This window comes from Nansenia antarctica (assembly GCF_963989245.1).
Source record: "Nansenia antarctica genome assembly, chromosome: 9".
Taxonomy (NCBI): domain Eukaryota; kingdom Metazoa; phylum Chordata; class Actinopteri; order Argentiniformes; family Microstomatidae; genus Nansenia; species Nansenia antarctica.
Window position 1 is genome coordinate 40,910,802 of NC_137679.1, and position 11,500 is coordinate 40,922,301.

At 45.9% G+C, this 11,500-nt stretch overlaps 1 protein-coding gene across 1 annotated transcript; it reads right to left on the reverse strand.

Moving 5' to 3' along the window:
* Nucleotides 1–9,718, reverse strand: cyp19a1a (cytochrome P450, family 19, subfamily A, polypeptide 1a; the record flags this gene model as incomplete). The annotated part of the gene is made up of 9 exons (XM_080539790.1): nt 1–243; nt 747–988; nt 1,440–1,602; nt 2,693–2,804; nt 3,305–3,419; nt 3,873–4,055; nt 4,288–4,442; nt 5,347–5,497; nt 9,577–9,718. 9 exons carry the CDS (start codon nt 9,716–9,718, stop codon nt 1–3), a joined length of 1,506 nt encoding a protein of 501 aa, XP_080395916.1.
* Nucleotides 9,719–11,500: the final 1,782 nt, after the last annotated feature.

Sequence of the window (11,500 nt, forward strand, 5' to 3'; positions counted from 1 at the left end):
CTACTTCCTGGTTGTGTGTCGGGGGATGAACCACATGGTGAGAGACTCCACCTCCTCCTCCACGGGCTGCTGTGATAGGTTGTTGGTCTGTGGGACGCTGTCGATCGTGACGCCCTTGTGAGGGCACACAGAGTAGCGCGACAGCATGGTCGCTAGGATGGACTTCATCATCACCATGGCGATGTGCTTGCCGACGCAGGAGCGGGGCCCTGAGCCGAACGGCTGAAAGTAACGATTAGGTACCTGAGAGAGGGGGGGGGGAGGGAGAGAGGGAGAGAGGGAGGGAGGTAGGGAGGGGGGTGGAGACAGAGAGGGAGAGGGGGAGGGGGAGGGAGGCAGGGAGAGGGAGAGAGAGAGGGAGGGAGGAAGGGAGGGTGGGAGAAGGAGTGGGAGGGAGGGAGAGAGGGAGGGAGGGAGGAAGGGAGGGAGGAAGGGAGGGTGGGAGAAGGAGTGGGAGGGAGGGAGAGAGAGAGAGAGGGAGGGAGGGAGGGAGAGGGGAGGAGAGAGATGGGGGGGTGGAGGGAGAGAGAGAATGGGGGGGATGGAGAGGGAGAGGGAGGGAGAGAGAGAGAGAGAGAGAGAGAGGGGAGGAGAGAGATGGGGGGGATGGAGAGGGAGGGAGAGACAGAGAGAAATAATACATTTCTTATCATTAATTCATCCCGGAGATGTTGACCCAGTATATTCAGAGCTCAGAGAGATCATTCCAACACATGAAGTAGAAAAAAGAAGAAAAAGATTCTTACATTTTTCTCAAAGTTTTCCAGACTGAACTCGTTGGGTTTGACGAAGAACTCAGTCTTGTGCATGCGCCCCACGTTCAGGATGATGTTTGTCCCCTTGGGCACACTGTAGCCCTCTATGACGTCATCAGCCAGCGCCCGGCGCATGGTGAAGTCCACCACAGGGTGGAACCTCAGGGACTCGTTGATGAAGCTCTCCAGAACACGCAGCTGCTGCAGGTCGGAGTTCTGGAGCTGCCCGTCGCCTAGACAACAGAAGAGAGACGTTTACATTTACATGTTTGGCATTTAGCAGACGCCTTTATCTAAAGCGACTTACAACAAATACATTTGTCTAAGTCAGTGAATCATCAATCCATCAGTCATAGCAAGACATGGGCCAGGGGCCATTGGCAGTCATAATGATAGAAGAAGGAAGATTTTTTTTACAGATAGACTGCCTTGTCATTGCCACATGATTTACTGCATATATACTGTACACTACATTCACCTGAGAAACAAATAGTCACTTAGTGCCAAATGTGCTATTTCCCCAGACCCTAGAAAGCTCTTAATGCCCACTTAAAACAGCAAAAAGTCAGCTCTCAAAAACAAGGGGAAAAAAGCAATAAAATGGGGGAATATTTGTAAAAAATAAGTAAAACTATGTAGCAGATCTAGTAGTAGCAGCTCTATGTCCTTGTAGCCTATCCTCACCTAAGACGGTGTCTATCTCTTCTAGGATGCGCAGCTCTATGTCCGGCTTCTGTTTCAGCAGCAGCAGCATGAAGAACAGGCTGATGGAGAGGGTGTCCGGGGCGGCGATCACCATCTCCAACACACACTGCCTCACGTTCTCCGCCGTCAGCTCCCCGTGGCCCTGGAGGAAACACACATTGATGTTTCAGTCATTTAGATGGATAGATAGATAGATAGATAGAAAGATAGATAGATGGATAGATAGGTAGATGGATAGAGACATACATACATAGAGACATAGATAGATAGATAGATAGATAGATAGATAGATAGATAGGTAGATAGATAGGTAGATGGATAGATAGGTAGATGGATAGATAGATAGATAGGTAGATGGATAGATAGATAGGTAGGTAGATGGATAGATAGATAGATAGGTAGGTAGATGGATAGATAGATAGGTAGGTAGATGGATAGATGGATAGGTAGGTAGGTAGATTGATAGATAGATAGGTAGGTAGATGGATAGATAGATAGGTAGGTAGATGGATAGATAGATAGGTAGGTAGATGGATAGATAGGTAGATGGATAGATAGGTATTCAAATACTGTATGTAGGCTGAAACAAGCACAAGTGTAAGTGAAATTGTCCTAGATATGTGAGTTCTACCACCCAGTATCCTTACATCACATCAGGATAAGCTAGTATAAAGCTATTTTGCAGTTTTTCTGTGTAGGAAGCAGGCTGATTTACAAGCGGCCAACTAGTGGTCGTTGTGTGTAAATAGCAGCTTGAGCACTGTAAAGAAGGGGTCATTTGCTCTTTTAGTAGGTAAAAAGGCACGGCTGTTCTAGTGTTAAGGCCTGAAGACTTGTGTGTTTGCTCACAAAAAGAGCCAAAGCCTTTGGCATTTCCTTTGATTCCAGAGAGAAATGAGACAAAACTCCTCTTCCTTTTGTAGCTACGGTGCTGATGACTGTCTTTCAGCTAGCGCCAAATCCCCACTGTGATTATTGTGTGTGTGTGTGTGTGTGTGTGTGTGTGTCTCAGTCTGTGTGTGTGTCTCAGTCTGTGTGTGTATGTGTGTATGTGTGTGTGTGTGTGTGTGTGTGTGTGTGTGTCTCAGTCTGTGTGTGTGTGTGTGTGTGTGTGTGTCTCAACGTTGACTGTCAGAGGGACACAGATGACCCAGACTGACCTGAGCGAATATGAGCTGTGTGCGTGTGTGTGTGTGTGTGTGTGTGTGTGTGTGTGTGTGACCCAGACTGACCTGGGCGAATATGAGCTCTGAGGTGAAGTCGATGTGGTCCAGCCTCTCTGCCTCCTGCAGGTCTCTCCTCTTCTGCTGGATCAGAGCCTCGATGGCGTCCTGCAGCTCCTGACTGGACCAGAACAGGAGAACCAGACATCAACACACGGTACGTTCACATGTTTGGCATTTAGCAGACCCAAAAGCGACTTACAGTAAGTGAATCACCTATACATCAGTCATCGCAAAAAAAGTCATCAATAGGCAGTCAAACACTGTACGTGCACATTTAGATAAACCGTTTCCAAAGGGTTTATAAGCGATAGTCGATAAATGGTTCAGGTCTTATTTATGGATGCTTTACTGTTTCTATGACTGTGTCTGTGTCCCTGATTAGATTAGATTAGAGTCAACATTGCAGAGTACGAATACCAGACAAGGCAATGCTGTTGACTATCTAACCAAAAGTGCAAATAGTGATATAAAACATGACAGTGATGGTGATAGGCACAGTAGGCAAGTACGGTAGTTTAGAGGTATATATAGTTATGAGCTATGTACAGTTAAGATAGCTGTGTACAGATGTATAAATCGAGGCTATATCAAACAGAAGGTATGTGAGGTATATCTTACCCTGCTCTCCGGTGCCTTTGGTGGATCCAGTCGAACTTGAAGTAGATGTCAGGTTTGATCAGCACCGTCTGCCAGGTGTCAAAGTACCTCTGGATCTTCTGCAGGAGCTCCTTCTCTGGAGACGGAGAACACAGAGAACGTTCAGGTTAACACTGATGCCAGTGGACACCAGCTTTATCACTAAAAACACAAACATGGTGGTTGATATGACTGGATATCCTATGGTGTGAGTCAGGGGAGGCTGGTGGAGGTAGAAATCAGAGGACAGGCTCATTGTAATGCATGGAATGAACCTCCACCAGCCTCCACTGCTGTACAGTAGGTAGTGTGTGTGTGTGTGTGTGTGTGTGTGTGTGTGTGTGTGTGTGTGTGTGTGTGTGTGTGTGTGTGTGTGAGAGAGAGAGAGAGTGAGATGGTACATGTCTGTGTCTGTGTGTGTCTGTGTCTGTCTGTGTGTCTCTGTGTGTGTGTGTCTGTGTCTGTGTGTGTCTGTGTCTGTGTCTGTGTCTGTGTCTGTGTCTGTGTCTGTGTCTGTGTCTGTGTGTGTGTGTGTGTGTGTGTGTCTCACCGTTGATGGGCACCCCCAGGAACAGCTTGTTGGAGATGTCCACCACCGTGCAGCGCAGGAGCCCCAGGACGTCTACCGGCCCCCCCTGGGGGGGTGTGTGTGTGTGCTTCAGCTCCTCCAGGTGTGTGTTGGTAGACGAGACACACACGTCCACCGTCCTCTGCAGACCTGGACCTGTCAGAGCTGACACACACACACGTGACCAGGATAAATCAAATCTGATAACATTTAAGTTGTTATTTACATAATGTAGAGGATACCGTGTAATGAGATGCTTTAGGGTGAGCAACCCCTCAACAACAATCAGACAATATCAATATCAATTTGTAGTGCAGTGTCATAATAATAATAATAATAAACTGATACACTGTGTGTGTGTGTGTGTGTGTGTGTAGAGAAGTGGGCGTCGGCTTACCTTTGGCGAAGTACGCACGCAGCTTCTTCCAGAGGGTGACGTTGCTGTTGAAGATGAGGCCTCTCTCGTTCATCCCCAGACAGCTGAGACCCAGCTTGCTGCCGAACCTGGAGGTGTAGCTGCCCTGCTTCAACACGTGGTACACTGCTGAAGACCTGCAGAGAGAAGAGAGAAGCGGGCTCAATGTCATTCATCGTCTAGAGAAGAGGGTTCAATATCATTCACTATCTAGAGTCTATAAGTCAAATGTCAAATGTGTCAATCATTTTGACTGACAGACAGACTGACTAACAGATTAACTGACTGGCTGACTGGCTGACTGACTGACTGACTGACTGACTGATTGACTGACTGACTGACTGACTGACTGACTGACTGACTTACTGACTGACTGACTGGAAGACTGGCTGACTGACTGACTGACTGACTGACTGGAAGACTGACTGACTGACTAACTGACTGACTGACTGACTGACTGACTGACTGACTGACTGACTGACTTACTGACTGACTGACTGACTGACTGACTGGAAGACTGGCTGAATGACTGACTGACTGACTTACTGACTGACTGACTGACTGACTGACTGACTTACTGACTGACTGACTGACTGACTGGAAGACTGGCTGACTGGCTGACTGACTGACTGACTGACTGACTAACTGACTGACTGACTGACTGACTGGAAGACTGGCTGACTGACTGGAAGACTGACTGACTGACTGACTGACTGACTTACTGACTGACTGACTGACTGGAAGACTGGCTGACTGACTGACTGACTGACTAACTGACTGACTGACTGACTGACTGGAAGACTGGCTGACTGACTGGAAGACTGACTGACTGACTAACTGACTGACTAACTAACTGACTGACTGACTGGAAGACTGGCTGACTGACTGGAAGACTGACTGACTGACTAACTGACTGACTGACTGACTGACTGACTGACTGGAAGACTGACTGACTGACTGACTGACTGACTGTACTGGTTGATTGTAGAGACCCATCTCTTCAGGCTACATCTTAACCTAAAGACGTTAGTCGTTGCTAACCTGCTCAGTACCAGGGTCTCCACCCCGTTGATCCAGACCCTGGCGATGTCTCCGTACTTGGCGTTGTAGTAGTTACTGGCCGTGCCGATGCCCATGTAGATGAACCTCAGGTAGGAGAGGAGAGGACCCAGACCCAGGAAGAAGGGAGGACCTGTGAGAGAGACCAGAGAGACAGGGAGGACATGTTAGATGGACCAGAGAGACAGGGAGGACATGTTAGAACGACCAGAGAGACAGAGAGGACATGTTAGAACGACCAGAGAGACAGAGAGGACTTGTTAGATGGACCCAGGGTTCGAGTTATGTGGGAGCCAATGGGAGCTGAGCTCCCATAAGGAAGGTCTGAGCTCCCATGAAAGCAGTACAATCATACATCTGTGGGGGTCGCTAATAATACATTACCACAACCATTATTTGATCAAAAATGTCAATGTAATGAGTATTATTTATATTTATTTATATGATAAATATTCTAAAATAAACCCGTTTTCCAAAAGAACTACGCGCACCAGCATTAATCTCCTGTGAATGACAGTATGCCTTTGACTGCCTGCACTTTACCACCAAGACACTATGGGGCGCAGTAGAATATTGTGCAACAGCAGAATATGATCGTTGAGAGCTTGCGAACGTGAAAACAAGATTATTGAGAAGAAAACATTCAGTAGATAGCTATCATGCCGCCCCAAAAAAGGCCACTGCTGCCGACCGAGTCGACAAGCCTGGAAAGTTTCGGGTTTTCAACCAAGAAACCAAACCTGAATTCAGCTGCACCTGTTATGACACCCAACGTTGAATCTGTTGAAATAGCAGAGCTCAAACAAAAGCAAGTGCTTCCGAAGAAAGTAGCAGAACTCACCTCCAGTATGTATAAGGAGACAGCTAGTTCGTTCAGGACAGCCTATACTGTCGCTAAAGAAAGGATGCCTTATACAAAACTGAATCCAATTATGAAACTTAATGAGATGAATGGCGCGACAGTTGGCCCCTGCTCACCGATCCGATCATTCATGTGCCCAGATTGTAGAGCACATTGCACAAGAGATGAAACAAATTCATTTCTAATGTCAAATCACTTGATTCCCGTAGTAGCATAACATTAGATGAAAGCACAATTCATGGACGAGCATACATGATTATTTATGTCAGGTGCGATGTCACTGGAAATGGAGATGTGGACAATGTGTCGTGCTAACAGGGAAAGTGAATGGACTGTATAGCAAAAACAAAAAAAATATTGGCCGAGATACCCGTAACTATCGCTTATAGCTGTTGTTTCATGTGGTGGTGTTGATGTGGTGAAATGAGTAGCCTATGGCTAATTAAAACTTGTAAGTCCCATCGCTGTGTGGGCATGATTCGCACGCGTGCATGAGAACATTTCGCACTGTTATTTTGGAGACCCCCACAAAGCTCAGCTTATAACTCGAACCCTGGATGGACCAGAGAGACAGGGAGGACATGTTAGATGACCAGAGAGACAGGAGAGATAGGTGAGAGAGAGACAGGAGAGACAGATGAACCTCAGGTAGGAGAGGAGGGGACCCAGACCCAGGAAGAAGGGAGGACCTGTTAGACACACCAGAGAGACATTTGAGGACATGTTAGAATGACCAGAGAGACAGAGAGGACATGTTAGATGGACCAGAGAGACAGAGAGGACATGTTAGAACGACCAGAGAGACAGAGAGGACATGTTAGATGACCAGAGAGACAGAGAGGACATGTTAGATGGACCAGAGAGACAGGGAGGACATGTTAGATGGACCAGAGAGACAGAGAGGACATGTTAGAACAACCAGAGAGACAGAGAGGACATGTTAGAACGACCAGAGAGACAGAGAGGACATGTTAGATGGACCAGAGAGACAGAGAGGACATGTTAGAACAACCAGAGAGACAGAGAGGACATGTTAGAACGACCAGAGAGACAGAGAGGACATGTTAGATGGACCAGAGAGACAGAGAGGACATGTTAGAATGACCAGAGAGACAGAGAGGACATGTTAGAACGGCCAGAGAGACAGAGAGGACATGTTAGAATGACCAGAGAGACAGAGAGGACATGTTAGAACGACCAGAGAGACAGGGAGGACATGTTAGATGGACCAGAGAGACAGAGAGGACATGTTAGAACGACCAGAGAGACAGGGAGGACATGTTAGACACAGCAGAGAGACAGGGAGGACATGTTAGATGGACCAGAGAGACAGGGAGGACATGTTAGATGACCAGAGAGACAGGAGAGACAGGAAAGAACCTCAGGTAGGAGAGGACAGGACAGGAGAGACAGATGAACCTCAGGATGAAGGAGGGACCTGCTCAGCCCACCAGAGAGACAGGGAGGACATGAGGTGAGGTATGATTTATGACACACACACACACACACACACGCACACACACACACACACACACACACACACACACACACACACACACACACATGACAGGCTGGGTTCACAGAAATCAATCAATCAATCAATCAAATTTATATAGCACAACTCCAAGTTCTGAACATAAATAAATCACAATACAATAAAACAAGAGGTAGGAGATAAGATAAATAGACATAGTAATAAAAACAGAAACATGGCTTCAGCCTAGTGGAATTCAATTACACTGGCAATGGAAAAAATCTCCACAAAAATGCTTTTTAGCCTTAAAGTCTGTGTCTAGGGAAACCAGCCCCATAATACTATATCCAGAGTAACTGTAAGGAAATAATTGTGTAGAATTGTGTAGAATAAAAAATGTGTAGAAAGTATTGTAATAATAATAATAACTTTTATTTGTATAGCACTTTTCCTGCAAACGTTGCAGCTCAAAGTGCTTTTATCATTATATAATCATAATTGAATTAGTCATTTAACGGCAATATTTTAAAAATGGGTTTTTAGTCTTGACTTGAACATATTTGCTGAGGTTGCATCCCTAATGTAAACTGGCAGTGCTTTCCACAATTTGGGTGCATAAAATGAGAATGTAGCCTCACCAAATCTCTTCTTTTGTACATTGTATGTTGTACATACAGTTAAAGGGATAGTCCACCCAAATTACAAAATATATTTGGTGAACTCATAAAGTGAGATATGACTTATGATACTATAGGCCGGTTTCTCAGATTCAGATTAAGCCTAGTCCAGGATTAAATCACACTTGCAATGGAAAAAGTCTCCTTTGAAGATGCTTTTTAGTCTAGGATTAGGCTTAAAGTGTGTATCTGGGAAACCAGCCTTATAACACTATACCCAGAGTAACTGGAAGGAAATGATGAGTGTAGAAAGTAAAAGTTGCAGTTAAAAGGATAGTGAAAATGCAGTGAAATTACAAATCACAATAATCACATCATTTGGTTCCTTACCCTCAAGGACAGACTTCAGTCCACATTCTGTCTATCTGAGCACTGTCACTAACCGCTGACGGTTAGCATTATCAACCAACAGAACAATTGAAGTCAATGCTACCCAAAGGCACGTTCTGAAATGAGATTTGTAATTCGGGAGACCCTTGAAGACCTCATCATTGTTAAGCTGAGACAGCTGTCTGAAGCAATCACGATCCCCTGCTATAAACAGCTCCACTCTGCGACGCTGTGTCATTCTACGTCTCGCAGGGCTGTCATTGTCACACCCCTTCATTGTTATTAAGACTTCCCAAGGAGGACAGGCGATAATGTTACCAGACAAAACAACCAAAGGACTAGTAGAACCTTCACAACGAGCCATGTCAGTGTAAGGACTTTGCATTAATTTCATAGACTGTTCCTCAACCAGTGAATTTATAAACCAAAGGAGCTAGAGATGACAGATGATGCTATTATTCATTTAATTTCCCCAGCCTAATAACTGTGACAGCAGCTGGTGAAAGAGGGAACAAGTCGACAACCAATCTAAAACGTTCAGACTTTCATTCTGAAAAATTTAAATAAATGTCAAATCGTTGAAAATCAATGACACTCGTCGTGACACTAGTCAAGCCAAAATAATTGCAAAGCAATGGATTCGGTGAGTAATCCCCCACTGCTACCTAGTTAACACTACTTTACATTGTTATCAGGCTCCCAAAACAAGCTGTGTTAGTTGACTAGTGAGCACTAGTGTGTCATTGATTTTCAACAATGTTGACATTTATTTACATTTCTCAGAATAAAAGTCTGAAAGAACATTCCACCAGCTGCTGTCAGAAATGAGATAAACAGACAGAACAGTGCTGTTGCCTTGTGACACTGACCTGGTACTGAGTTCTTCCCTTTGTGATTCCAGGCAGCCAGGAGCAGACAGAGGACCAACAGGAGAGCTCCGGTCGCCACGGAAACGCCCTCTGACCCCGCGGCTGTGGCGTTCCGGGACCCAGACGGCAGCAGGTCGGCCATGACGGGATGGAAATGCACCGGGTTCATCGCCCGTCGGCAAGCAGAGGACAGACCCATTAGAAAGAAGCGCGGCGCACCGAACACCAAACAAACACCAAACGAAAACTCGAACACGACCGACCGACCGCACACACAAAGACAAACACACACAAATTACACACACGCACACACTTTCCAAACAGCTGCTCCCGAGGGTGTGTGAGCACAGTCTTCCCCCAAGCCCTCTTTTTATAGGCCACCGTGGCTGGTTAGATCCCAGGTCACGGCAAAGCGAAAGTCATAACAAAAAAGGGACATGTTAAACAATTACAGCCTTGGGTTCGTGTCGATGCTACATGGCCTTGGCTTTCATGGAGTGTCTTCAGGGAGGGTGAGGAGGAGGGGGGGGGGGTGGAGCGGGGGGTAGCAGATGTTGTGAAACGAGTTTTCCAACATTTTCCCTCCCTACATAAAAGGTCCTGACGGTGACCTCTGACCCTGCGTTCCTGCAGATGGAGAGACCCTCCTTCATTCCTTTAACATCAAAGGAAGGTGAGAAGGCCAGAGCGTGTGTGATGACTGTATTAAACACAAACACATGCACACATACATGCACGCACACACTCACACACACACACACTCACACACACACACGCACACATATATATATATATTATATGACTACTTGCACACCACTTGACTACTTGTACTGTACTATATTACATGACATCTTATTGTACTTTGCACAGCTATTGAATCCATTATAATAATAATAATAATGAATCCATTGTAATAATAATAATAATAATAACTTTTATTTGTATTTTATTTTATTTGTTCCTGCAAACGTTGCAGCTCAAAGTTCTCCAATCATTATAATCATCATTTAATTATTTAGTCATTTAAAGGCTGATGGGTTTTTAGTCTTGATTTAGGGTTAGGGTTATTTGCTGAGGTTGCATCCCTAATGTAAACTGGCAGTGCATTCCACAATCTGGGTGCATAAAATGAGAATGCAGCCTCACCAAATCTCTTCTTTTGTACATGTGGTACACAGAGAAAGCCAGCGTCAGAAGACCTGTGAAGTACGACTGGCTACTACTATTACTTTATTACTTTATTACTTTATTACTTATTTTACTTCACTTTATTATTGTGATTGTGTGTCTTTGGATTCTCAACATTGGCATTAGCATAAAGTCAAATCATTTTTACACTCACACACAATACAAGAATACACACACACACACATGCACGCACACACACGTGCACACACACGCTCACGCATGCACACACACACACACGTGCACACACGCTCACACACGCTCACACATGCACGCACGCACGCTCACACATGCACGCACGCACACACACACACACACACACACACACACACACACACACACACACACACACACTGTAGTAAACACACAGAGAGAGAGAGAGAGAGAGGCAGATCCCAAGGCAGAGCACCTGCGCCCCGTGTCTCAGTCTCAGCTGCAGGGTGAACCTCCATGTTATGACATCTTTATCTCTCTGCCCTCAGAAGGCCTCACCTCTCCCTGAGGAGGCCTCACCTCTCTCTGAAGAGTCCTCACCTCACTCTGAGGGCAGGAAATACTTCTCTCTCAGAAGGCCTCACCTCTCCCTGAGGAGACCTCACCTCTCTCTGAAGAGGCCTCACCTCTCCCTGAGGAGGACTCACCTCTCTCTCAGGAGGCCTCACCTCTCTCTCAGGAGGCCTCACCTCTCTCTCAGAACGCCTCACCTCTCTCTGAAGAGGCCTCACCTCACTCTCAGGAG